Here is a 26,990-nt window from a genome sequence, read left to right as displayed (position 1 = left end):
TGTCCAACCTAAATCCCAATTGGCTTAGCGGTTTATGTTAATTCGCTTCACTGTTTCAAAGCAACGGGACAGATGTGCAGAACGTCTTCATGAATGAGCAGAAATGTACTTATATTTTGGCATTTTTACCCCCAAGCGTCCTCGTATAAACGGGCCCCTGACCATTCTCATACGTTCTCCCCCAGGATGAGCTGACTGCATTGAATGTGAAACAAGGATTCAACAACCAGCCAGCTGTGTCTGGTGATGAACACGGCAGTGCTAAAAATGTCAACTTCAACCCCTCCAAGGTATTTATTTTATTTTCTAATCTGTCATGCCTCTCCCCATGTTTAATTACCATTCCAACTTAACATTCTGTCTTGATTTTCCAGATCAGTTCCAACTTCAGCAGCATCATCGCCGAGAAGCTGCGCTACAACACCTTTGCCGACACGGGCAAGCGTAAGCCGCAGGTCAACCAGAAGGACAATTTCTGGCTGGTTACGGCCAGGTCGCAGAGCTCTGTCAATAACTGGTTCACGGATCTAGCTGGCACAAAGCCGCTAACGCAGCTGGCCAAAAAGGTAAGAAGAGCCCTAATGGAGGTCTGTGCAATTCTCATTAAGGGATTGATTAATGTATTGATTTAACAGGCAGTATCATCAGAATGAATTGATTTGCTGGCTTCATAAGCCTCTGGCACCCTTTATGTTTTCTTCAATTGTTCTTGAATGTGCAGGAGTAACAATTGGGCAATAAAGTCATGAAATGCTTTGACAGATGAGACAGTTTTGACTTGGACTGTTTATGTTCATGGACATACACATTTTTTTTGTAACAACTTAGCGTAAGATCATCTTCAAATACTACAACAAGATGCAATACATTAATTCATTTGAGAGATTGTATGTGCCTCGGTGGTTGCTGCTGTTTTGGCGAGCAACAACAAACAAAAGGGTCAAGTCAGTGATTTTAAAGTGTGGTGGCTATTATTGTGGTACTTGAAATGGTCAGTATTTTTATGAGGGGTACTTGGTGTTAAAGGTAAGATTTGACTGGGCTAAGTAGTTAACTCTTTAAGTTTAATGGTGTATGTGTGAACAAGATTGTCTATGAGCTGACGTAAATACTGTTACTGGCATTTTTCCCTCTCATGAATGGCAAGTTATTTAGATAGGTGTTTTAGTACAGTAGTATTTTTCTTAAAGGGGATGTCAAGCTGAATATTTTTTTGACAATAATATGTGATCTCACTAGTCTAAACATGACATTCTGATTAATTTGTGGAATAAGAGTTATGAAGCAAAATCCAGCCATTTATCCATCTCAGGGGTGGCCATTTTGCCACTTGTTGTCGACTGAAGATGATGACAATGTAGAAATTTCAGCAGTTAGGCGAGACGAATAAAATAGTCTGGAAAACAATTTGTCTTTAGGGTTTCTTCTTTATATTTGAAGCTTCAAATATACACAAGTCTAACAGAGCAGTGTACAAGATGGTGGTCTGTGAGAAAGTGCGCAGAAAGGAGAAACAAGATTCTTTGAGGAATTTGGGAGGAGAAGGGGGGGATCAGCTGGGCAGGAAAGCAAGCAGTCTCTTCCGAGCAAGCTTATCAGTCAAAGTGACTTTGTTAGTCCTTCTTATACAAAGAATGAAAAGTCCATAGTGAAACAAAATCCAGGTGTCCAAAACAATGACATTACAGTTGATCAGGGCTCAGGCAAGGACCAATCACAGCTTACCTGTTTTCTGAAGCTGAGCTGTGATTGGTTGTTACCTGAGACCTGAGCAACTTTGATGTCATTTTCACTCGACAGCAAGTGGCAAAATGGCCGCCTTCTGATATTGATAAGAACTGCTGGAGTTTGCTGCTTAACTTATATTCCACTAAGATAATATTAACCAAAATGCCATATTTAGACGCTGCGATTGGCTGGCAACCAGTCCAAGGTGTGCCCCGCCTACTGCCCAAAGCCAGCTGAGATAGGCTCCAGCATCCCCCGCGACCCTTGTGAGGAATAAGCGGTCAAGAAAATGGATGGATGGATGGATATTTAGACGAGTGGGGCTACATAGAATATTATTGTCAAGAATTTTTAGGGGGTTGACTTCCACTTTAAATGAATGAGTATTGGTCATTATTGAATAGGGATGTAACAATATCCGAACATCACGATACGATATTATCTAGATATGAAGGTCACGCGATATGATAATTATCATGATATTGTGGGGAGGTTGGCAAAAGAAGCAAAAGAAGGTCAGAATATTGTAAATAAATGAAGTCATACTAAAAAAAAATACACACACAATATTGTGCTTCTGTACATTACAGCAATGAAAAATATAAAAATTGTATAAATATATATTGAAGCACTAATACAAGCATTGCAATAAATGGATAAAAAAAAAATTATTAATAAAATTAATGAATGAATGAATGAATTCATAATTATTTAAATTAAAATATGAAATTAATAAATACAATAAATTGATTTCCTCCACATATTGACTCTGTTTACAAGTATATTATTGTTCCCCTTCATCTGACAATTAGCGTAGATTTTAAACTTAAACATAGAAGGGCCAAAACATCCCTTAATGAAAATTAAACTGCACTAAAAAACTAGTCTAGTGGTGCTAGAACTGCACAAATGGAAATCAACTTGATTTTTTTTTAACAGATGTGTTGCATTTAAATATCGTGAACATGACGACGACGATATTGTGGCAGTTTTAATATCACGATATTGCCATTATCATTACATCCCTATTATTGAATCATTATTTTCTCCATTCAAAATGTCAACTTTACAGGTGCAATTGTATATGTAAATCCACAGCCCGTGTGCGTATGTAGTAAAGGCGCAAACCGCAACATGCCGTGGTATCAGTCATGGTAAATGTAATTAAGCCACGTAGGGGGAACCACCTGGTATCTCTTCCTGTGAGGGTGGATACGAGGCATCTGTTGGGGGGGCGACGTTTATTTAATCATGTGGATGGCACATCCAGTGATTAATTGGGGCATTGCTTCTGTCAGGAAATGTGGCATGTGCAACAGTTGAACAAAGTTTTATATCCCATTTTTTTTCCCCATGGTACTGTGTCGTTTTTTTTTTTTTTGTTTGTTTTTATTAACTCAAATTCTTTTCACAGGTGCCAATTTTCAGCAAGAAGGAGGAGGTTTTCGGGTACCTGGCGAAGTACTTGGTCCCCGTCATGCGCTCGGCGTGGATGATCAAGATGACGTGCGCTTATCATGCAGCCATCACCGAAACTAAAGTCAAGAAGAGGCACGTGATTGATCCTTGCATAGGTAAGAAACATGCGGCATTTTGTCTTAAGCAATACGAGCATTTCTTTGACCTTCAAATGTTTGTTTGTTTTTTTCTAAGAATGGACCCAGATCATCACAAAGTACCTGTGGGAGCAGCTCCAAAAGGTGGCCGAGTTCTACCGCCAGTGCCCCAGCCAAGGCTGCAACTCGCCTCTCCCGGCCACGCCCACTGACGTGGAAACGGCCACCAAGCAATGGGAATACAACGAGAAGCTGGCCATGTTCATGTTTCAGGTCAGCGCTAGGTCCTTCGGTTTGGATCGAAATTGTGATATCTGTCAGAAAAATATCGGCTGCTATCGATTAGTTTTCAGTGAATGTGTCGATGTGTTCAGGATGGAATGCTGGACAGACACGAGTTCCTGACGTGGGTGCTGGAGTGTTTCGAGAAGGTTCGACCCGGCGAGGATGAGCTCCTGAGGCTCCTCCTGCCACTCTTACTACAGGTAGACCTTTCTCACCTTTCTGACAGCCCAATTTCACTCCGTGAACCTTGCATCATCCCCGCTGCTGCTGGACCACGCACGCATAAATCAGTGTGAGGTGACAGGCTGTCAAGAGTTTCTCGCGTAGCAGCTGTGTACTTTCATCCATCAGCAAGCCTTTCATTTTGTTCCTCCCAAACCGAAAGTCATAAGTCGGTGTGTCGATAGGTGTGTAACACCGCAACAATGCTTCCCCTCCCACAGTACTCGGGGGAATTCGTACAGTCGGCCTACTTGTCACGCAGGCTGGCTTACTTCTGCACGCGCCGTCTCAACCTGTTGCTAAGCGACGGCAGCCTGGGCCCCGGCGCGGGCGGCGGGCACCCGGCGCACGGCATTCTGACGCCGCAGGGCAATGCCCTTCCCCCGACGCCGACCTCTCAGCCGGCTGGAGGCAACCAGCCCCAGACGCCGTTCACAGACTTCTACATCTGCCCCCAGCACAGACCTTTGGTGTTCGGCCTCAGCTGCATGTTGCAGGTACAACGCTCGGCCGCCATTTTGCTTTGATTTGTTGGATCTGTGTTCAAATGGGAGGGGGAAAAAAGCACTGGGATTTAAAGATGAAGGAACATTTGATTTCTTACACCTGACATCATAATCATAATTTTACAATAATAATGTTTCAATATTTTATTTTGACAATAAATTTGTAATAGTATGTGGAAAAAAGTCACAATTTTCACAAGTTTATAAAATACATTAGCACAATAGTAAAGTGGAAACCAGGTCAAAAATTCTCTTTAACACATTCATTGCCAGACCAGCAAAAAAAAATGCATCATATGCCGTCTTTTTCCGTCAATGGCAGTGAATGAGTTAAAATTAATTAAGCAGCCAATTGGACCTATTTTTATTCAGCTCAGGGGTCAGCCATTTTGCCTTATACTGCCACTTGTTGTCAACTTAAAATGATGTCAGAGTTGCTCAGGTGCAGCTTGTGAATGTCACATGACCAAACCTAGAAAAGAAGTGACCCGTGATTTGTCATTAACTCATTCACTCCGAGCCATTTTCTGTGAAGCAACGCCCTTCGCTCCCGGCAGTTTTACTGGATTTTGACTGATTTTGCAAAGCCCACAGAATATTGTGTTCTATTGCTATAAAAACATGAAACCTATTAAAGGAAAGATAAGAGTCTCTTCTTGCATGGGGGGGGGGGGAGTATATTTGTATCTTGTATCTTTCTTGTAGAACAAGTCAAAATACAACCATATTTTGGGGAAAGAAAATCACAAGAGAAAAAAGTGTTGACGATGCAAGAATATTCATAATTTTATAGGCAAAAAAAAAGAGTTAATTGCGAGAAATTTAAAAAAAAAGTTGTCATTTTATGAGTTTTTAATTTGAACAAAAAACAATTTCATATTACAAGTAAAATTAATTTGAATGTGAAATTATATGAGGGGAAATAGTCCATTAACTCTGGACAGAACGAGTCTATAATTTTACAAGAATAAAAAAAATAATATGAGGAAAAAGTTACAATGTAATAGAAAAAAAATGTTGAACAAAGTTCAACACAATAAGTTGCTTAAATGATTATATGGGAAACGCATAATTTTTGGGAGTAGTTTAATTGTATACCTATGTTAGCTGACAAATTAAACAGTCAGTGTTTTGGTATGTTAGTATCAGCTTGAGAAATGTCATGTGATATTCCATGTGACATTTGTTCTTCCCAGTAGAACCGCATCACTCTCTAATTATTGTGTTGTTGTCCTCCTTTAGAGCATCGTGTTGTGTTGCCCCAGTGCTCTGGTGTGGCATTACTCGCTAACAGACAGCAGAAACAAGACGGGCTCTCCTCTGGACCTCCTCCCCATTGCCCCCTCCAGCTTACCGATGCCAGGGGGAAACACTGCCTTCACACAGCAGGTACTTTTTCATCTGCTGTCAAAAAATATAGGACTTCAAAATCCATCACGTGGTTTTTATTTCCCACCGTCCAACGCAGGTCCGTGTAAAGCTGAGAGAGATTGAGGAGCAAGTTAAGGAGCGAGGCCAGGCGGTAGAGTTCCGCTGGTCGTTTGACAAGTGCCAGGAGACCACGGCAGGTCGGGAAAACTGCCCCCTCGTCTCTCGCTGACATCTGTTCACAGCATCAATTTTATGTTTGGGAGCACTAGACCGTTGCTTGACAATGTCTCCATTCCTTTGGTCAGGGTTCACCATCGGGAGGGTGCTGCACACCCTGGAGGTTTTGGACAACCACAGTTTTGAAAAGTCCGACTTTAACAACTCGCTCGACTCTTTGTACAACCGAATATTTGGCTCAGGCCAGAGCAAGGATGGCCATGAGGTACTCGACATCTTTGACGTCTTAAATATTTAAAAAAACATATACAAAATCAGAGGGATCATGGAGGACTATAATGCTTACAAAGTGTGCTTCCGTGCAGATGTCGCCGGACGACGATGCGGTGGTGACCCTGCTTTGCGAATGGGCCGTTTGCTGCAAGCGATCAGGTAGACACCGAGCCATGGTGGTGGCCAAGCTGCTGGAGAAACGACAGGCCGAAATAGAAGCAGAGGTGAGAGAATGGATAATCCGGGTTTATATCAGTATGCACGGCAGTTGTGTAACTAGCACTCAAAAGTCTTATTTCTGCGTGTGTGAGTCAGCGATGCGGCGAGTCTGAGGTGGTGGATGAGAAGGGCTCGGTGTCGTCGGGTTCCCTTTCTGCCGCAACGCTTCCGGTCTTTCAGGATGTTCTGCTCCAGTTCCTGGATACTCAGGCCCCTACACTCAGTGAGTCTCCGCCTCTTATTATATTACCCAAAGTCCGTGTAGGGCGACGCCCTACCCTTTCCAACGCTGTGAAAGTACCCTGAATGCACCATTTTGCTTGCGTAGCATTAGCAACTAGCAAGTGCGTAGCGTATGTTATTCTGGTTATTCTGTTGTTCCTAAGCATCCTTTCTGCTGTTTAATGACACAACAGTTGGAGTTAACCGTAAAACTAAATACACAACGTTAAGAATTACATCCACTGTATATTTAAATACAAAACATGCTTCGTTTTTAAAACATCGCTAGCCTAGTGCTAACAGTTTGTTAGCAAATGCGCACAGGAAGTTAGCACCAGACTTTGGGAGTGTTTTTCCTTCAAATAACGAACATCCACAGATGAAATAGCACTACGCAAAGGCACAAATTGTTCACAATGTGTGAAAAATGAGTTATTTTCATAGAATTCAATCGCAACTTTCTTCTGTACGCACTTTAAGTGTGTACGCCATGGCTGTACGGCACCACACTTTTTTTGTCATTGTCCTTTCAAAGTACAATATATTATAAAGTTGATACTTTGAGGACTCTAGGACTTTCTGTTCTCAAAATTCAAGGAGGCAAACATCCATTTTTTTTTGTCTTAACACACATTTCCACATGACATGGCACAAAATACAATCCCCGAGGTCCCAGGTAAGCCCAGTAAGACCCAAGACTTGTGAAAATAACACAAGATAAAAAATATATATAAAGGAAAGGTTAATGCTTTTAATGCACTTGTAAATAAGAATGGTTTTATTATTGAAACACATCTATACAATAACCTTGTATACTTCATGATTTTTTTTGTATATGGACTTGTCATTCAAAGCAGAGAATCTTAATAGCGAAAGTTAGTGCGTAAGTGGCACCCATTGACAAGTAATTGGGGAGGGGATTCATTTTATGATGATTTTATATATATAATTTTTTTTTTTTTTTAAATCATTGACAGATTAATCGGTAATCAGTATTTTTTTTCCTGCCAAAAATCGGTATTGGCATTGGCCTCAAAAAATGCATATCGGTCTATTAGAGAGGATTTGACATGGGGGACAGGCTCATATTAAATTATTCAATTCAATTCTTGTCCTCTCTTTAGCGGAGCCCGGCAACGAGAACGAGCGAGTGGAGTTCTCCAACCTAGTGCTGCTCTTCTGCGAGCTCATCCGCCACGACGTCTTCTCTCACAACATCTACATGTGCACGCTCATCTCCCGCGGCGACCTGTCCTCCGACGGCCACCTGCCACGCCCACGCTCTCCCTGCGACGAGGCGTCGGACGAGTCGGATCGCAAGGAGCAGGACGCCGGCAGCAGCATCAAGATGGAGGACACCGGCCTGTCGGAGTCGATGGAAATCGACCACAACTCCAGTGCCAATTTTGACGAGGTATGCCGATTATGAATATAATTCGAAGGGACAAAGCTGAGAAAGGAATTTGAGTTTGGAAGAACTTTTTTTTGTTTTTTCTTGTTTTCTTTTTTTTAATTGCATTTTTTATGCACTGTTGCACTAACAACATGGCGGCAAGCAGTGGAGCTTGTTTACAAAAGCACAGTCAATTTTCGCAAAATTAGTACTGCAATTAAGAAGTTTCCAGATCTCTCTCGTAACTATTTCTGGTGACATTAAAGGTGACAAGTCTCTCAGCTGACTACCAGTGATATGGTGCCAATTTATAGATGGCAAAAGTAATGATTTTATCCACATTGCAACTACAGAACCAGCTGAGCCATAAGTTTGACGGCTCTTTTTATGATATTAAATAGTTCAGTTAGTTAATCTATCCATCCATTTTCTTAACCGCTTATTCCTCACAAGGGTGACAGGGGTGCTGGAGCCTATCCCAGCCGGCTTCGGGTAGTAGGGATGGTACACCCTGAACTGGTTGCCAGCCAATCGCAGAGTTCAGTTAGTTAATTTAGTTAATTTATCTCATTTACATACATTTTTATTAAAAGGGACACTTTGTGAGAGGAGGGGAAACACTCATTTTTACATGATCACTAAGGAGAGAGTTGTTGTTGTTTTTTTTTTAAATGTGGAAGTTGCTGGTATTGTGTAAGATGCTGCAAAAATAAGACTTAAAAAGCTAGTTTGGTATCAGATGAAATAAAGCAACTCCCAAAAGGAAGAAAAGAGAGCAAAACTTGGTGTGAATATTTTTTTTTCTTCTCCTATATGCAAAGAGGAAAATCATTTTTAAATGTTTTATTTTAAGACCCAGTCCTATCAAAGGATGTCTCGTTCTTCTTAAAAGATTTTGTTTTTCCTGTGGAAGTTGCTGGACAAATAAGGCTTAAGCTAGTTTTGTATCAGATGAAATAAAGGAACTCCCAAAAGGAAGAAAAAAACAACAACTGAATATGTTTTTCTTTGCAGGGAAAATCACTTTTAATTTTTGGGGGGAGGAGTGGATAAAAAAAAAATCTAATTTTATTTCCCTAATCAAAGGATGTTTTTGTTGTCGTCACGTATTTCACGACAATCCCCCTTGCAGATGTTCTCTCCTCCGATGCACTGCGATTCCAAAGGCAGCCCCTCCCCAGAAAAATCGGCACCTGAGCAGGACGGCAAAAACACTTGCAAGGACAAGAGCATGGACCCCGCCTTCCCCCAACTATACGAGCAGCCCCGACACATTCAGTATGCCACGCACTTCCCCATTCCTCAGGTGAGAACATTTTGAGTCCGGTGGGTTTAAAGTTATCATTGCATGTTTTTCGAGATCATTGCCATCATTTGATGAAAACCCACTGCGGCAGCTTTCCAGTTAAACTTCCATTTCTGTTGAGATAAATGATTTTCTTATCTCTATGGAATTAGATTTATTTAGTCTGTGTGTCTTTGTGCCCTATCCTCATTGGGAAATAAATATGATTTAATTTGACTGACTTCAGGAGGAGAACGCCAGCCACGAGTGCAACCAGCGGCTGGTGGTCCTCTACGGCGTGGGCAAACTGCGGGACGAGGCCCGGCACACCATCAAGAAGATAACCAAAGATATCTTGAAGGTGCTCAACCGCAAAAGCACTGCAGAAACAGGTATTTTTTCCTCTAGTTAAGCAATGCATCATTTGTTCTTCCTTTTATTTGACACTGTGGGTGGCAAAAGCCTCTTTGGTCTTTAGTCTGAGTGCTAATGCCTCCAGTTAAACTCTTCCTCATTATCTGTGAATGCAGTTGCATCACAAGGCTTTTCATTACATCCAATTAGTATGCTATATCTGTCTTTGCTTCAAGGCGTCTTAACCCTGTAGAGCCTCAAATGTACCTTTTCAAAATGGTTATTATATCACATTTATGACAAAGCACATATACAGTAATATGTTTTGTTTTGCAATGGATATGTGAGGATTTTGTGGCATGTTTTATTTGGCTTATTATATGCAACATCAAATCAACCTTTGTCTTTTGGTTGGTACCAGAATAAAATCAAAATGTAGTCTGCGTACAATTGATGATTATTATTCAACACACTAGAAGATAAAATAAGCATGGTTTAAAAAAAAATAATGTTGAATAAACAGTGAGTAAATAAAAACAGACTGAGTCTGTGGGGAAAAGTGCTTTAAGTTTTCACTGTGGGAAAAAATGTCCCATTGCGAAGACTGTAGACCTGCTTACAGATTAGGGCGGGTGAGAGTTTAGTAGTGCAGAAATTGCAGTCCTATTTGTAGTAAACATATGGTATTTTGTTTGCTTTAAATGTATTTTTACTAACTCATAAACCTTTTTATTTTACCTTGTTGTTAGCAAGATCTTTTATCATTTTATTAAAACAAAATTATAATTTTACCTAAAGGGTAGACTTCACAATGTATCTGTAATATAATTAAATTATTATTATTATTATTATTATTATTATTATTATTAAATGTAATATTGATCATTATGATTTAACCACAAAATAGTCTTATTTTCTCTCAAGAAAAATCGTAATTTCTTCTGTAAAGACATAAATGATGTTCCAATATTCGGAACAATACATTCTTACCTTGACTTTTGTGAAAATGTTCTGTGAAATTGCAATTCACGTTTTGGAAGTTATTATTGGCCTTACCTGAATTTCAGCCTGTTGGGCGTCGATTGTTTCACTCCCTTTTATCTTGTACAGGGGGCGAGGAGGGACAAAAGCGAAAGAGGAGTAAGCCAGAGGCCTTCCCCACCGCAGAAGATATTTTCTCCAAGTTCCAGCACCTCTCCCACTTTGACCAGCACCAGGTCACCTCACAGGTTAGCTCGCTTCCGCTAATTTATTTATAAATTCTCTATAGTGTGACATTTCAGCGCAATTCCTACAAGTGAAACAAAAGGATCTTCTTAGGTGACTCATTTGCAATGGGCGTGTTTGAATGCAGCTTGAAAATCTAATTACCTGAATTGCAAGGTTGGTGATCACCAGTCATGACCACTGTTTTTTTTGTTTGTGTGTGCAGGTGTCCCGAAATGTGCTGGAACAGATCACCAGCTTTGCCTTAGGGATGTCCTATCACTTGCCTCTCGTGCAGCACATTCAGTTCATCTTTGACCTCATGGAGTACTCCCTCAACATTAGTGGCCTCATCGACTTCGCTATTCAGGTAACGGCACTCGTTAAATATTAAAGTGTTCGCTCTCGTGACTTTGTCAATGTCAATGAACCGTTTGTTTTTGTAGCTTCTGAATGAGCTGAGCTTGGTGGAAGCCGAGTTGCTGCTCAAGTCGTCCAGCCTGGTGGGCAGCTACACCACCAGCCTGTGTCTGTGCATCGTCGCTGTGCTGAGGAGGTACCACTCCTGCCTCATTCTCAACCCCGAGCAGACGGCGCAGGTTTTTGACGGGTACGTCGATCCACAACCTTTGATCGTCATCAGCGAGTTCTCCACGTGCATTGCAATGAACGTGAATGTGTTTTGTAAAAGTTGAGAGCCGATTGCAGGGATTCCTAGTGTTATGAAAGATTGCATGTGTCACAGAAGGGTATCCATTTTCACTTGTCAAAAAATTAACTCTTTTACTGCCACACGTTATCAAAAAAAAAAAAAAAAGAAAAAACTGCCAGCCAATTTCGAGCATTTGAACTCATCTTTCAAAGGCAAACAGTATATTGTGTGCTTTCACTACATATACAATGTGGGTACCAAATGGAACATCGTATTCCATTCTTTCATTAGGAAAAAAAGTATGTTTTTCTTTAGTAATCACCATTTGAAAATAGGTCGTTTGAGCGACGTTGAGCGAAAATTGCAAAGATAAGGTGAAAACAAGCTTTTTGTGAAAAGATCATATTTTATTTTTAGTGACTCTCTGTGAATTAGGTTTAATGTGACAGAGGCTTTGATCATTCACGTCATCCTTGAAAACCTTCTATTTCATCAGATTTTATCGAATTTCATCACGTTTCATTGTAATTCTACAATACACCGTCAGCCTATTGAAAAGAGATACAATGTTGCCATCTGCTGGTCATAGTTAGTGGGTGGTTTTGATTCCACAACCCATTGACCAGGCAGCACTACACTTAGAAGTTGCACTTCCCATTAATTACAAAAAAAAAAAAACATAGTTAATGTTATTTAACGTTTGTGGCAGCATATATCATGATTTTACTAATTGTTATTAAATGTTTTTGTTGGTCAAAGAGTTAATATTTATTAGCTATATTTAGTTACTACAAAAAAATATCTGTTTGTGAGATAGGCAGAACAAATGTTTTTCCACTAGATAGCAAAATGTACAATTAACGTGTTTGCCCACCTGTTACAATTCAAAGAGCAGAATAACAGATTTGTGTTCTCACAGGTACATTTAAAAAAAAAAAAAGGATTCTTGCGATTTTATTATTGAAGACATACCTACTTGTTACTGAAAAGGGTGACAATGTATTTACCTATGCCAGGTTTGTTTGTTTGATTATTTATTTACTTATTTATTTTGATGCCTGAGCAATATCTGACACAATGACTGATTGTGGATAACTAGTACTAAAATATGAATGTGTAGCCTGTTAAATTGATATTGCTTTGTGTGAAAATGTGCCCTAGGTTACGCATTGTAGTGAAGTCAGGTGTGAACCCAGCAGACTGTTGTTCTGCTGAGCGCTGCATTTTGGCCTATTTGTATGACCTCTACACCTCCTGCAGTCACCTCAAGAACAAGTTTGGCGAGATCTTCAGGTACTGAATAAAGTTCAAATGCATATTAAGGACAAATAAGTGTGTAAAACAAATAATTATGTGTCTCTCATTTAGCGAGTTCTGCTCCAAAGTGAAGAACTCCATCTATTGCAACATCGACCCCTCGGACTCCAACATGCTGTGGGACCCCGTGTTCATGGTGGAGGCCATCGCCAACCCCTCAGCGCACAATTTCAACCACTCCATGGTGGGCAAGATCCTCAACGACAGCCCAGCCAATCGCTACAGCTTCGTGTGCAACGTGCTCATGGACGTGTGTGTGGACCACCGGGACCCTGAGAGGGTGAACGATATCGGGATCCTGTGTGCCGAGCTGACGGCGTATTGTCGCTCCCTGAGTGCCGAGTGGCTCGGCATCCTCAAGGCGCTCTGCTGCTCCTCCAACAACGGCAACTGCGGCTTCAACGACCTGCTGTGTAACGTCGACGTACGTTTGTGCTGGTTCTCACTTTCAACTCCGAGCCTCCAAAATAAATAATGTTGCCGCCATGTCCCTCAGGTTAGCGATTTGTCCTTTCACGATTCGCTGGCGACCTTTGTGGCCATTCTCATTGCAAGACAGTGTCTTCTCCTGGAGGACCTGGTCCGCTGTGTGGCCATTCCATCCCTGCTCAATGCAGGTAAGGATCGCACTTTGCATTTTGACATCACTGATTTGGAACTGCAACAATCAGACAGACATCAAGGTGCACTTCTACATCAGTAAAATATCCAAATCAGTGAATTGAAGAGCAGTCAACCCATCATTTAAACGTAGCTTTTGTTTTGTAAGATCATACAGGTTTGTTGGGTCTCTGATGCGCCACATTGCCAAACATCTATATAAAGAATCTATTCTCAGCTCGTAGGTGTTTTATAAAGGTGTACAAGGGTAGAGTGCACCCTGGTGGAAAGCAACATCAAACTATGTGAGACGTTCGAGATGAGAGTAAACTCCACTTGTTTGATGTGGCCGTGAAGCTTTGTGCGCTTGCCAGAGTGCCCCCACAGACACCTCGTCATTCTTTCACAATTTTTTTATACAATATGAAAACAATGGCTCTGTTACAATAGTCCATTCAGCCATGTTATGCTTTTCGCTGCTTTTGCATTGCTGCACATGCCAAATGGTTCCCTCTTTGTTGTCGTTCCCATTTTCCGCCAGCTCCTGATGAAAAATTCATCTATGAGGGACATTTAAATTTCAATAGACTTTGGGAGTAGACTAGTTCATTGTGCTGTGTTTTGAATGACCTCAAATCATCACATGTGGCCTCCCCTTCTTTTTAGCCTGCAGCGAGCAAGACTCCGAGCCAGGTGCAAGACTCACCTGCAGGATTTTGTTGCACCTTTTCAAGACGCCGCAGCGCAACCCCGTTCCCCAAGATGGCATTAAGTCAGGTAATGAAAAAAGATTCTGAGCATATTGGCTAGTAGGGATGTAACAATCACGGCAATATCGTGACGTCGCGATATTAACATTAACATATTGTCGTCATCATGTCACAATATTAAAAGCAGCACATCTGTTAATAAAAGTCGGATTAATTTCCTTTTGTGTAGTTCTAGCACCTTCTGGTGGCTAGTTTTTTAGTGCAGTTTAATTTTCACAATGATGTTTTGGCCCTTATATGTTTAAAATCTGCGGTAATGGTCAGTTGAAGGGGCACGTAATATGCTTTTGAACTGAGTTACTATGTGGTGGAACTCTGTGTGTTTGCATTAGCAAATAAGTGCCTCAATATTAAGCGTTATTAGAGATTGTAGGTTGATTATACCTGCATGCATTGCTGTAATGTACAAAAGCACATTGTGGGTGTGTTTTTTTTTTTTTTTTTTTTTTTTTTTTTTAGTATAAGCTCGTGTTTTTAAAATATTGTGACTTTTTTTATGTCGCCAACCTCCCCACAATATCGTGATAATATCGTATCGTGATGTTTGGATATCGTTACATCCCTATTAGATAGTTAGTTACTAAAAGAGCCAACTCAGCAATGTTGTTATAATTTGCAGATAAGTCTTCCGTCGGTATCCGGTCGTCATGTGACCGCCATCTACTGGCGGCGTCACAGAACAGCATAGTCGTGGGAGCGGTTTTTGCCGTCCTCAAAGCTGTCTTCATGTTAGGTAAGAAAATATTCAAGTGGTGGATTACCAGATAGGCTGTCACGAGTGTGCGTTTGACATCAGTCTCCATGTTGTTGCAGGTGATGCTGAGCTGAGGGGCTCCGGACTGTCTCACTCGGCTGGCCTTGATGACCTGGCAGAGGGCCGCAACGTCTCCATAGAAACAGCGAGCTTGGATGTATATGCAAAGTATGTCCTGAAGACCATCTGCCAGCAGGTAAACATCTGACAAAAGTCTGGGAATAATACAGGATCTATAAAATACATGACTGACAACGAGTTATGTCTTACAGGGTTGCTATTTGTAAGAATCTGTGTTCTTTTTATTCATTCATTTTTCACTCTAATTACTTAGCCAAATTAAGGAAATCTTACTGCTTTAAAGCGAGTTGTGGCCACCATGTCAACTTAAGTTACCAGAAATTGTGACATAATTAGGAAACTGCCCTGTCATTGTTCTTCTGTGCTGACGTCTCGTCTTCCTCTCTGCAGGAGTGGGTGGGGGAGCGCTGTCTCAAGTCTCTGTCTGAGGACAGCAGTGCCCTTCAGGACCCGGTGCTGGTCAACATTCAGGCCCAGAGGCTGCTGCAGCTCATTTGCTACCCTCATCGCCAGCTGGACAGTGACGATGGTGACAACCCTCAGAGGCAACGCATCAAACGCATCCTACAGGTTCACATTCTTTTTTTTTGCTTATGCCGTTAGATGACTTAATGGTGTTTTATTACAAAAATAGGTTGGCTGGACATGCAGCCTTTTAGAAACTTGTTGCGTGCACCTTTGCTCTTACTCTTAACTCATTCACCCCAGCCATTTTCACTGTAGCAACCCCATCATCATTATTCACACATCTGCTTAGAATTGTGGGGAGACAGCTTGTTTTCATCATGGCCCTGGTTGAGCTCTTATACTCTGCTGCCACCTGCTGGTCGGTTTTGTAATTACTACCATTTTTTTCAACAGTTCTCTGCAGTTGAGAGGCTGCATCAAAGCCTTCTGTATGCTCTAGCATAAAAAATATGTATAAATATGTCTTTGGGACACTTAATACATTTAAAATAGAACGTATTTATACGTTTTTGGGAACAAATGATTTTATCAGTATAAAAATGAAAATGGAAAAAAAAAAAACTCTCTCTTTGTAGAATATGGACCAATGGACAATGAGGCAGTCATCTCTGGAACTTCAGCTGATGATCAAGCAGAGCACAAACAATGCAAGTTTACTTCATTGGATATGGACGGTTACAAACTATTAACACTCTTGGCCATCATTTTACATGTCTTGTAATTTCCCTTCTTGCAGGAGCTCTATTCTCTCTTGGAGAACATAGCCAAGGCCACAATCGAGGTGTTTCAAAAGTCAGCTGAGATGAACTCCAATAACCCCTCAGGGAACGGCGCAGCGCTCCAAAGCGGCTCTGCGTCAAACAGCAGCAGCACCACCAGCAAGATGAAACCTATTTTAAGGTCAACATTTGGGCAATTTGGCCTAAAAAAAAAAATTAATCATATTTAAGATTTATTTATTTATTTACAAAAGTAGCTGTGCCTTATTTAAAAAAAAAAAAAAAAAAAAATGTCAGTTGATAAAATCGATTCATCGCCAACTTTAATGACGTCTACTTTGGTTTACATGTAACATTTTGGTTGAGTTTCATGTTATTTTGTGACGTCTGTTACAGTTCGTCGGAGCGGTCAGGTGTGTGGCTGGTGGCTCCGTTGATAGCCAAGCTGCCCACCTCAGTTCAGGGTCATGTTCTGAAGGCAGCCGGGGAGGAGCTGGAGAAAGGACAACACCTTGGTTCGTCGTCGCGGAAGGAGAGGGATCGCCAGAAGCAGAAAAGGTAACAGACCATTATTTTTTCATTATTGGATGCTTGAATGATCCTTGACATTTTCCTCCCCTCCTTCTCTCAGTATGTCACTGCTGAGCCAGCAGCCATTCCTGTCTTTGGTGTTGACCTGCCTGAAGGGTCAGGACGAACAGCGGGAGGGTCTTCTCACCTCCCTCTACAGCCAAGTTCAACAGATCGTCACCAACTGGCGGGAGGACCAGTATCAGGACGACTGCAAGGCCAAGCAAATGATGCACGAGGCCCTGAAACTGCGACTTAATCTCGTAAGGACACGCACAAAAAAAAAAAGAAAAAAACTATCTTGCTTGCAGTTGCTGCTGCCATTTTGTCAATGATGAACGTTAACTGTACGTTTTCCTGCACTAAAAAGGTGGGCGGCATGTTCGACACGGTGCAGCGCAGCACCCAGCAGACCACCGAGTGGGCCGTCCTCCTACTCGACATCATCAGCAGCGGAACGGTGGACATGCAGTCCAACAAGTGAGCCACGGCACTTTATCACCACCACCAAAAAAATTGGGGATACCTAACTTTTTTTTCCTCTCAACAGCGAGCTCTTCACAACCGTGCTGGACATGCTGAGCGTGCTGATTAACGGCACGCTGGCCGCCGACATGTCCAGTATCTCTCAGGGCAGCATGGAGGAGAATAAGAGGGCCTACATGAATCTAGTCAAGAAGCTCAGGGTAAGTAAAACACCTCTTACTCACTCCAGTTGGAACTATGGTTATATTTTGGTTGTGACATAAAATATCTGTAATTTATTCTGACAGAAACGCTCCAAATAAGTAATTTAAATCAATAATAGCACATTTTAACATCTTTTTTTTTTTTTTAAACATATAAACCAGCAACAGAAATACTTAAAATAAAAATATGTAAAACAAAAGTATTTTTTTATATACATGGTCATCATTAAGCATGGTTTACATGTTCAAAAGGGAATAGAAGAAGTAAAAAAAAAAAAAAAAAAAAAAACTCTATTTTTCCCTACTTTTACATTTTTGACAACATAGCCAAAAATATCCATACTCCCCCAATTTATGTATATTAACTATATCTTCAGCTGTAGTTGATTACAATGTTGTACATCACACTACAAGTCAACGGGATTCTTTAAAATGGCTTAACTGTACATGCCTATTTGCATAGCATTTGGCATGAAAATTTTAAATTACGGTACTATTATTGTAAAAAAAGAAAAAAAAACTTAAAAAAGAACAACTTCCAGGGTACATGTCTAAAAATATAGTAAAATCTCAGTTTCAGTCCTTTTTCTTGTTCCAACTTTAGTGTTTAAAGGCATCTTCACCACACAAGATTAGCATATTTATACCGTATTTATATTAACGTCCACAGAAAGAGCTTGGAGATCGGCAGTCGGAGAGCTTGGAGAAGGTTCGCCAGCTGCTGCCACTACCCAAGCAAACGCGTGACGTCATCACGTGTGAACCTCAGGGCTCACTGATCGACACCAAGGGGAACAAGATCGCCGGTTTTGAGAAAGAGGTACGCGGCAGTCGGTTGACTTAGTGTACGTTACTAGAATTTTAACAAACTATTTCTTCTGTTGACTGCACTAATGTTAACTAAAAGCACATTTTCCATCAGGGGCTTCAAGTGTCGACCAAGCAGAAGATCTCCCCTTGGGACGTCTTCGAGGGTCTCAAACAATCGGCCCCTCTCTCATGGGGCTGGTTCGGTACGGTGCGCATGGACCGCAAGGTGACCAAATTCGAGGAGCAGCAGCGCTTCCTGCTCTACCACACGCACTTGAAGCCCAAACCGCGCAGCTACTACCTGGAGCCGCTCCCGCTGCCGCCCGAAGAAGAGGAGCCGCTGACGCCCATCTCGCAGGAGCCCGAGAAGAAGATGATGGAGGCGGTGAAGCCGGAGAAGAACGTGCCCACCGTCCCCTCGGATTCCAACAAGAAGAAGTCCAACAAGAAAAAGAAGACTCCCTCGACTAAGACGGAGGTTTGGAATGCTCTTCTTTTTTTTTTTTCTTTTTTTTTTCTCAATGGAATTTTAGAAAATTATTATAGCAGGTATTTAATTGAAACTGTCTTGGTTCACTATCACTTTTCAAAAGGATTACGTCAACCGAACGCCTGGTGTGAGCTACGGGACGAACATGCCACCAGAGCTCATGCAGAATCCTTACAGCAGGTTGCCGTATGGCGGCCAGCAGAGCATGGGCATGTACACACAGAACCAGCCACTACCTCCTGGTCAGTACTTAATACCAGCAACTCAAAAGGAGACATATTATGGGGTAGGAGTGGGATGATGCATCGATATCGCGATAAGTCGTGATAGTTTGTGTCCCGATAGATTATCTATACACCTACACAAGTATCGCGATATTTGTAGTTAATATACAGCCACTAGAACGGCTCCGTTGTTCATTACTTATTGAGCAATTACTTGGCGGGCCACTAGGGGGTGCACCTCATAAGAGTGGCGGGGAAATGTACGGAAGTCTGCAGGCGAAGAAGACTAATGAGCTTACTTTTATTTGTTTGTCTGTGTTTCTATGAAAAATGTGTCTTATAACTTAAATTTTAACATTTTAAAACATTTTATGTTTTGACTTTTTGAAGTACACAATTTCTGCGGAATATTAATATTGATTTAATTGGATTTATGGTAATATTTAAGTCATTTTATTTATTTACTTCTGTAATGTTACACAAAAAATTGTCACAGTTTATAAAATGAAACAATTGACTGTGACTGACTGACATGTTACATGACAATAGTGTTTAAGACAAATTTGTTCACAGAAAGTGCTCTCTGTTAAGAAGACATTTGTATTTGGTTTTTAAAAAAAAAAATGCACTAAAGTACTCACTGTGAAGAAGACACCGGTTTTAATATTGTGTTTCAGTGATGGTACAAAAAGAAACTATTTTCTCATTGAAAAAATATCAGTTTATGTCTTGAGTAGTTTTATCGTGGATTTATTACCTGACTAATATAATCGCGGGATTGTCATACCTTGAGATAATCCCACCCCTATTATGGGGGAACTTTATTTGGGGAAAAAAAACGTCATAATATGTCTCCTTGATCCTCTCATTTCACACTCTTAAGTGGGTTCTCCTCCCGCAGGAGGACCCGGTTTAGATCCCCCTTACAGGCCTACCCGCAACCCCCCACTGAACAAGATGATGACCACGCGGCCCAGCTACCCGGGCATGATGCCCACCATGCAGGGCAACATGCCGGGCATGATGGGTCTGGACAAGCCCTACCAAATGATGTACAAGCATCAGCCTAACATGCAGCAGAACCAGATGCTGCGACACCAGCTGCAGGTCAGACTGGTGAGTCAGGCTCCACTGACAGGTCAAACTGCTCCCCAACAGGTAGAGTTCATTCAATGCTCCAGTTTGTAAGATCAAGTAGAAGTAGAAAAGTCGCTTGGATGCTTGGGTTGGCTCTCAAGAGCATGTAAATGGTCTTTACACACTTGGGTATTGGGGGGTGACTGAATGGAAATGCAACTGTGCTGAATTGGTTGATATGCAGTATTAAGCGGCTAACACATTCACTGCCAGTCCAGCAAAAAATTTGACATTGACGTCTTTTTCCGTCAATGGCAGTGAATGAGTTAAATTGTGATTTAAAATAAAATCACCCTGGTGTTTAAAGACCTCTCAAGTTTGAAGTCTTTCTCCAAGCTTCTTATTTTTATTGTACACTTGGGGTTTGTCGTTTCAGAATCACAGCATGATGGGGCAACAGATCAGACAAATGGCACCAAATCAACCATACACTTCAATGCAGACATCTCAAGTAGGTTTGATTTCCCGTGTCTTATCTTCTATTTGTGTTGGCCAGCTACTGTAACGTGCTAATAAATTTCATACACAGTACTTCCAAACATGGTTGCTGTCCTGCTAAAAAAAATAAAAATAAAATACGTCCACAAATGGAAACCACCCTCAAGTTAATGGATTTTTTTTTCCATTCATAAATGATACCATTCACATTTGAACTCAGTTACTAACCAAAACGGCAGCACCGGTAATTTTCATGATCTGATATAAGTGCCATGGCTGCCATCTGGTGGTGAATGCTGACATTACAACTTAAAACTCTAGTCAACATTTTTTTTCAATATTTAAAAAAAAAAAATTTTTTTTCCGTGAATCACACACACACAGACACACATTTTACCCACATTTTTCATTTAAAAAAAAAAATCTATATTGAATCTTTACCAGCATACTCTGTAGAAATAAAATATGGTGTGATATAGAGTAGGGCACCAGTTGCCCATCATTGCCCTTTAGAGTAATGGTGAGGGATTACTTAATTTCTATCAGTAATATTTGATATGAATGCAAAAATATATTTGTAAAAATAAAGGCCTCCTACTTTCAGCAGTTGAGTAAATAAATGTCCCAGGCAAATGTGTGCAAAAATATACTAAAACTGTATAAAACTGTCATTTTCCGGCTCATTCACCATCTCGTGTTGATTGTCCAGAATTTATCTCAGGGCTACACGTCATACGGCTCGCACATGGGGATGCAGCCGCACCCGTCCCAAGGTGGCGCCATAGTTCCCTCCTCTTATGGGAACCAGAACTTCCAAGGCGCCCACCCGGGAGCCAACCCAGCCCTGGTGGATCCTCTGAGGCAAATGCAGCAGAGGCCCAGTGGCTACGTTCACCAGCAGGCGCCGGGATACGCGCACAACATGCAGAACGCACAGAGGTCAGTTTGTCGCGCCGCTTCCCCTCGTGTGGCGAATACGCATGCGACGTCGTCAACCGTGTGCCGTCCGACCTCAGGTTTGCCCACCAGCCCATCCAGCAGAATCCCATCATGCACGGTCTCGGTCACATGGGAGGCCAGGGCGGCCCGCCGGGCATGAGGCCCAATCAGATGCTGACAGAACAGCAGCAGCAGCAACAACAACAACAGCAGCAGCAGCAACAGCAGCAGCAGCAGCAGCAGCAGCAACAACAACAACAACAGCAGCAACAGCAACAACAACAGCAACAACAGCAACAGGCAGCAGCACAACAACAACAACAGCAACAGCAGCAGCAGTACCTCAGACAGCAAGCACTCAGAGTACGTAAAAGAACCTTTGTCATTTCAACACGGGGTTCCTGTGGATATTTCAAAAGTCTGAATAGACATTGAATGTAAAAATAACACTTTCATTGGCAGTAAAATGTTTTAAATCATGTGACAAGTAGGATTTTATGATTTTATATATATATGTGTGTGTGTGTGTGTGTGTGTGTGTGTGTGTTAGGGCTGCACAATATATCAAATAAATATCGATATCGCGATATTGGCCCTTGCAACATGCATATCGCAAAGGCATGCAATCAGTTTTATACAGAATTTTATGCTTTTTATATGAATTTCACCAGTCAGATGTTAACTAAAATGTGCATCGCCATCCAATATTTGAAAATTATCAAGACATAATTACACTTAATTAACTAAGATTACATTAAGGTTGCTTATTTTGTCGCATGAAAAATGTTTTTCTTTCATTAGATAATAAAAATGTAATTTCTTTAGGTACATGTTAAATATCGCAATAATATCGATATCGCTACGTTCGGCAAGTATATCGCATATCGCATGTTTTTCCAATATTGTGCAGCCCTCGTGTGTGTATATGTATACTCACTCATATTTACTTGTGAGTTAACTATTGAAGTCATACAATTAAGATTAAAAATGACATGCTGACATCATACATTGCTCAGCACGAGTACACCCACTTTGAGAAATTTAAAGATTTTATTCAATATCTCAATGAACATAATTTCCAAAATGTTGACGTTTTCTGTAGAATATGCGCTTAACTCACAACATGAAATTAAGGTTTGAATAGAATGCCTAGATTACAGAATCTTCAGTTCAAATTAACTAATGCAAAAAAAAAAAAATTGACACAACAAAAACGACATCAAGTATTTTATATGATCTCTATGACTGTTATGCAAAGCAACTTGTCTGATCGGCCTGGAATGAACTATTTGTCAGACTTTTTCTCGGGGTCTACTTGTGTGTGCAAAAAGTGCTTTAATAAATTTAATTAAAAACTATATATACAGTTACTGGTATGTGCAAATGTGTCCAAACAGCAGCAGCAGGCCCAACAAGCTCAACAACAACAACAGCAGCAGCAGCAAGTCCAGTCCCAGCAGGTCCCTCCTCAGCAGCAAGTTCCTCAGCAACAGCAGCAACAACAGCAGCCGCAGCAGCAACAAGTGTCTGGCGTTCCTCCACCAGGGCAACAGAACCAGGGCCTGGGCATGCAGCCGCTGCCTCCACAGCAACCCATGGTACGACCCAGCACAGTAAGACTCGACACAGTGACCGGCGTATGTTTTTATGTCTCTTTATCAGAGAAACACATTCAACGAAATTTAAATTTCCAGCCGTAACTGCTGCTTTTACACTTAACGGTATTATCCATATATGTGTACTCACCTTTTAGTTCCCGCGTCAGGGCATGCAGCAGACGCAGCAACAGCAGCAGACGGCCGCTCTAGTCAGACAACTACAACAGCAACTCTCAAGTAAGTCCCATTGCCCGATTGTCTCTTCTACTTGTCACACTTCTTTATAAACAACTGTTTTTTTGTTTGTTTTTAAACAGATACACAACCAGGACAGAGCACCAATTCATATTACTGACCATGAAAACGCGTGTATGTGAAGAGGCACAAAACTGGTGGCAGGTCTGAGGCTGATGGTGGGGAAAATGTCTTCACAAGGCTTTTGTCACCGTAGGAATATGGAGGCCAAGATAGAAATGGGAAAAGTATGTAAAAAAAAAAAAAATCTGAAAGGTTAACAATAATTCATTTTTTCCTGTATTTTATTTCACTTTGTACAATTTTTTTTCAGTTTTGTGTATTTCTCATTAAATCATGTCAAGTTTTTGTCTTGTAATGTCTTGTTTGCTACCTGTATTATGTATTTAAGTTTAAAAAAAATGTGAAATGAAAATTATGATAAAAATCAAGACCAAAAAAAAAGGATTTCTTGTCTCAAAATAGCCCAAAAAATGTTTGTAAATTATTTTTTTCCAGACATTTGTACATGCTTAATGGTCGCAACATTAAGTACACATTTTCTGAAAATAGGATTTCAACCACAATTACAGTAAGCGTTCGAACATGACACAGTCAAACCTTTGAGCGAGCGCGTGGACAGTTGTGATTTTCTCCACACAACACACATTTTTTTGTACGCAAAAAACATGCTGTCATTCACAATATTTCCCATTATTATGCTTATATACAAATTCTGGACAACAGTCAAGTCAGCAGTCTTCCTAACGGAAGAGAATTAGGACCAGCGAAAAGAGGAAAAAAAAAAAAAAGAGTTTGGCAGGATTCTCACTTTATTTTAAAGTGAGAATTCTGACTTTACAGTGAGCAATTCTGACTTTACAGTGAGCAATTCTGACTTTAATCTCAGAATTCTGAGTTTAAAGTGACAATTCTTACTTAATTTTCAATTCTCACTGTAACGTCAAAATTCTGACTTTCATCTCAGAATTCTGAGTTTAAGTCTCATGTTAATGTCAAAATCAGTCAGAATTCTGACTTTAAAGTGAGAATAATAGTAGCACCAATTGTCAAGATTTCTGACTTTAATCTAAGAATTATGACACTCAGAATTCTGAGTTTAAAGTGAGAATTCTGATTTTAAAGTGAGAATTAATAGTAGTACTAATAGTCCAAATTCTGACTTTATTCTCATAATTCTCACTTTAGTCAGATTCTCACTTTAAAATAAGAATTACAGTGAGAATCCTGCCAAACTTAGTTTTTTTTCCTCAATGGCCCTAATCCTCTTTCGTACTTCCTCATGATTTTGTAGTACAACTGCCCAGTCTGTCTTCTTGGAGACCATTTTATGAGATATGTACGGCGTTTTTGTTCATTGACAGCCATAATGTATTTCATCTGAGGTTCTGTTCGGTTTGAAGTTTCTTCCTGAGTGAGTTTTTTGTTTTCTCAGAACCTCTGTAGTGCTTGTTCATGTGTGGTTTAGTTGGTTTGCCTTGAGATAATCTGCTTTTTAATTTTCTTTGGCTTTTGTTTATCTCCACTGGGACTCTCCAGACGATTAAAAAGCACTCCTGTATCGGGTCCGAGCGTTCTTCCTCGGAAGGGGCAGTCTTTGCCACGGTAGCTCGGCAGAAAGTCCAGGTCGGTCCATTTCCTCTCATCGGCTCCAACGCCGAGCCTGGAAAGCAGCTTGTCGGCTACTTGCGGCACGACGGGCTGCAGCAGCGTCCCGTAAATCCTCAGACATTCCAGGGAGACGTGGACGATGGCGTCCAGCCAGCGTCGGTCCCCGCTGTCCTTCCCGTTCAACTTCCAAGGCGCGTGGCGCTGAACGAAGCCGTTGGTTTGTCGAACGCAGGATGCGATGTCCTCCAGGGCTTTGTGTACGTGCAGGCTTTCGTAGTGACGCTCCACCGACGTCGGGAGGCTTTGCACCGCATCCAGCATGCGGTAGTCTTCCGGCACCGCCCTACCGTCCCACTCGCTGGGGAAGGACGGCGGGCAGAACGGCGGGTAGGTCTGCGTTGGGTTGAGAGCGGGAGCGGCGCAGCGGTTGAGGAGGCCGCCCAAGGAGTCGGCCAGCTCCGCGTTGAGCAGCTTGGCGACTTTGTGATCGGTGTAGTCGCAGTCGGAATCGGGCACGCCTCGACGCAGCAGGAAGTAGCGCAAACCGTCGGCGGTGAACGCCCGCGAGCACGCAAAGGGGTCCACCACGTTGCCCAAACTTTTCGACATTTTGGTCCCGCTGACTGTCCAGTGCGAGTGCGCGTGTATGCGCCGCGGCGGCGGGAGGCCCGCCCCGAGGAGGAAAGCCGGCCAGTAGATGGCGTGGAATTTCAGGATGTCTTTGCCTACAATATGGCGGGTCACATTCCACCACTGATTGTGGTCGTCAGGGTAACCAACCACCGTGAGGTAGTTGACCAGAGCGTCCAACCACACGTAGACGGTGTGATCGGGATCCCCCGGCACGGGAATCCCCCACTGGAGGCGACTTCTCTGGCGGGACACGGAGAGGTCCGGAAGGTCGTCCTGCAGCCACTGGAGAACATCTTGGCGGAAGCGCTCGGGCTGGATGGCGTCGGGGGATTTCTGGAGCCAGTCGAGCAGTGGAGTCCGAAATGCTGACAAACGGAACATGTAGTTCTCTTCTTTCAGCCACTCCACCTGACAAACAGATGTCAAAAATAGCAACGTGTGTCATGAAACCAAACTAGGCGCTCACCTTGTGACCACTCTCCAGCGACACCTTGACAGCCTGGCCCGTCGTGTCAACGGTGTCCGCCACCTGCGTCGACGTGAGGAAACTCTCGTCCGGCGTAGAGTACCAGCCCTCGTAGCTTCCCTTGTAGATGAGCCCCTTGTCACGCAGCGTGCACCAGAAGTGCTCCACGGCCCGCCGATGCCTCTCTTCAGTGGTCCTGATGTAGTCCGTGAAGGACACGCTGCAGCTGCTGAAGAGCCGCCGGAAGCTCTGGGATACGCCCGTGCAGAAAGTCAGGGGGTCTTCTCCTGCTGCATCGGCCGCTTGTTGGATTTTTAAACCGTGCTCATCTGTGCCTGAAATGGAAAGATGCACACCGGCCTTTACTCTCTGCAGTTGAGTAGCAGGAACAAGGGTAATTAATTGAATTACCTGTTGCAAATCTCGAGTTGAATCCCCGTAAAAGTTTGTATCTGTGCATGCAGTCGGCTAAAAGTGCTGAATACAGGTGGCCCAGATGAGGAGAGGCATTGACATAAAAGATGGGGGTCGTTACGTAGCTTTTTTCCTCTTTGCACACGTCGCTGCTTGTGCGTCTAATCCTACATTGAGTTGGAAATGGGGTTAAAAAGGCGCCTTGTTGCCAGCTGCCAACAGTTTTGCAGCTTCTGGTGATGAAGCGTAAAGGCGTCCTCATTTTTCGATGGCAGTCGTGCGGTGGAAGTAATGTTTTGCTAAATGCTAATGGCTCGTTTAGCTAAAGTCAACATAGCCTACTTAACTTTTAAACGTCCGCGACAAGCGACATGATTCCCAGAATATCATAATTAAACGCGATTTAAGTCATCGAATATTGAAGTGCTTACAAGAAGCCCGTTCCAACAAACTATAAATGATCAAGTTCGCAGCATGTGAGACTTATCATGACGGTCCTCAAGGTTGGGACTTCTTCCGCATTGCAAGGCAACATCTTCCAATCAAATCGATGATAAT

At 42.0% G+C, this 26,990-nt stretch overlaps 2 protein-coding genes across 4 annotated transcripts in view; one reads left to right on the top strand and one right to left on the bottom strand.

Annotated features, from left to right (window-relative positions):
* med12 (mediator complex subunit 12) overlaps nt 1-23,656 on the top strand; it is a 24,958-nt gene extending 1,302 nt beyond the window's left edge. The window contains exons 2-41 of one of the 2 annotated variants that reach the window (XM_077532571.1): nt 186-290; nt 375-566; nt 3,143-3,302; nt 3,382-3,557; nt 3,659-3,769; nt 4,013-4,288; nt 5,540-5,686; nt 5,766-5,865; nt 5,974-6,110; nt 6,211-6,342; nt 6,434-6,560; nt 7,684-7,973; nt 9,085-9,258; nt 9,485-9,629; nt 10,702-10,820; nt 11,024-11,167; nt 11,244-11,407; nt 12,611-12,742; nt 12,818-13,190; nt 13,263-13,383; nt 14,033-14,143; nt 14,756-14,869; nt 14,950-15,086; nt 15,362-15,541; nt 16,015-16,086; nt 16,176-16,339; nt 16,555-16,716; nt 16,790-16,991; nt 17,099-17,208; nt 17,279-17,414; nt 18,088-18,237; nt 18,340-18,705; nt 18,821-18,959; nt 19,843-20,057; nt 20,455-20,529; nt 21,226-21,455; nt 21,533-21,818; nt 22,853-23,053; nt 23,209-23,290; nt 23,371-23,656. In XM_077532571.1, the coding sequence (XP_077388697.1) occupies nt 186-290; nt 375-566; nt 3,143-3,302; nt 3,382-3,557; nt 3,659-3,769; nt 4,013-4,288; nt 5,540-5,686; nt 5,766-5,865; nt 5,974-6,110; nt 6,211-6,342; nt 6,434-6,560; nt 7,684-7,973; nt 9,085-9,258; nt 9,485-9,629; nt 10,702-10,820; nt 11,024-11,167; nt 11,244-11,407; nt 12,611-12,742; nt 12,818-13,190; nt 13,263-13,383; nt 14,033-14,143; nt 14,756-14,869; nt 14,950-15,086; nt 15,362-15,541; nt 16,015-16,086; nt 16,176-16,339; nt 16,555-16,716; nt 16,790-16,991; nt 17,099-17,208; nt 17,279-17,414; nt 18,088-18,237; nt 18,340-18,705; nt 18,821-18,959; nt 19,843-20,057; nt 20,455-20,529; nt 21,226-21,455; nt 21,533-21,818; nt 22,853-23,053; nt 23,209-23,290; nt 23,371-23,408 (6,495 nt within the window). In that variant the 3' untranslated portion in view covers nt 23,409-23,656. Of the gene's footprint in view, nt 1-185; nt 291-374; nt 567-3,142; nt 3,303-3,381; nt 3,558-3,658; nt 3,770-4,012; nt 4,289-5,539; nt 5,687-5,765; nt 5,866-5,973; nt 6,111-6,210; nt 6,343-6,433; nt 6,561-7,683; nt 7,974-9,084; nt 9,259-9,484; nt 9,630-10,701; nt 10,821-11,023; nt 11,168-11,243; nt 11,408-12,610; nt 12,743-12,817; nt 13,191-13,262; nt 13,384-14,032; nt 14,144-14,755; nt 14,870-14,949; nt 15,087-15,361; nt 15,542-16,014; nt 16,087-16,175; nt 16,340-16,554; nt 16,717-16,789; nt 16,992-17,098; nt 17,209-17,278; nt 17,415-18,087; nt 18,238-18,339; nt 18,706-18,820; nt 18,960-19,842; nt 20,100-20,454; nt 20,530-21,225; nt 21,456-21,532; nt 21,819-22,852; nt 23,069-23,208; nt 23,291-23,370 lie in introns of both variants that reach the window. The other variant, XM_077532570.1, reaches the window with a different exon arrangement.
* On the bottom strand, nt 23,322-26,990 carry LOC144026068 (methionine--tRNA ligase, mitochondrial-like). 2 transcript variants are annotated; one of them, XM_077532576.1, is made up of 4 exons: nt 26,864-26,986; nt 26,430-26,599; nt 26,019-26,353; nt 23,322-25,960 (listed from the first exon to the last, which is right to left on the bottom strand). In XM_077532576.1, the coding sequence occupies exons 2-4, from the start codon at nt 26,476-26,478 to the stop codon at nt 24,773-24,775; spliced, it is 1,572 nt and encodes a 523-aa protein (XP_077388702.1). In that variant the 5' UTR covers nt 26,479-26,599; nt 26,864-26,986; the 3' UTR covers nt 23,322-24,772. The 2 variants fall into 2 exon arrangements, with proteins under 2 accessions (XP_077388702.1, XP_077388700.1); XM_077532574.1 differs by having other exon boundaries at nt 26,430-26,990.

Source organism: Festucalex cinctus, chromosome 9, assembly GCF_051991245.1.
Source record: "Festucalex cinctus isolate MCC-2025b chromosome 9, RoL_Fcin_1.0, whole genome shotgun sequence".
In the NCBI taxonomy this organism is placed as follows: Eukaryota; Metazoa; Chordata; class Actinopteri; order Syngnathiformes; family Syngnathidae; genus Festucalex; species Festucalex cinctus.
The sequence above is the reverse complement of the archived record's forward strand: the minus strand, read 5'-3'. Positions and strand labels throughout refer to the sequence as shown.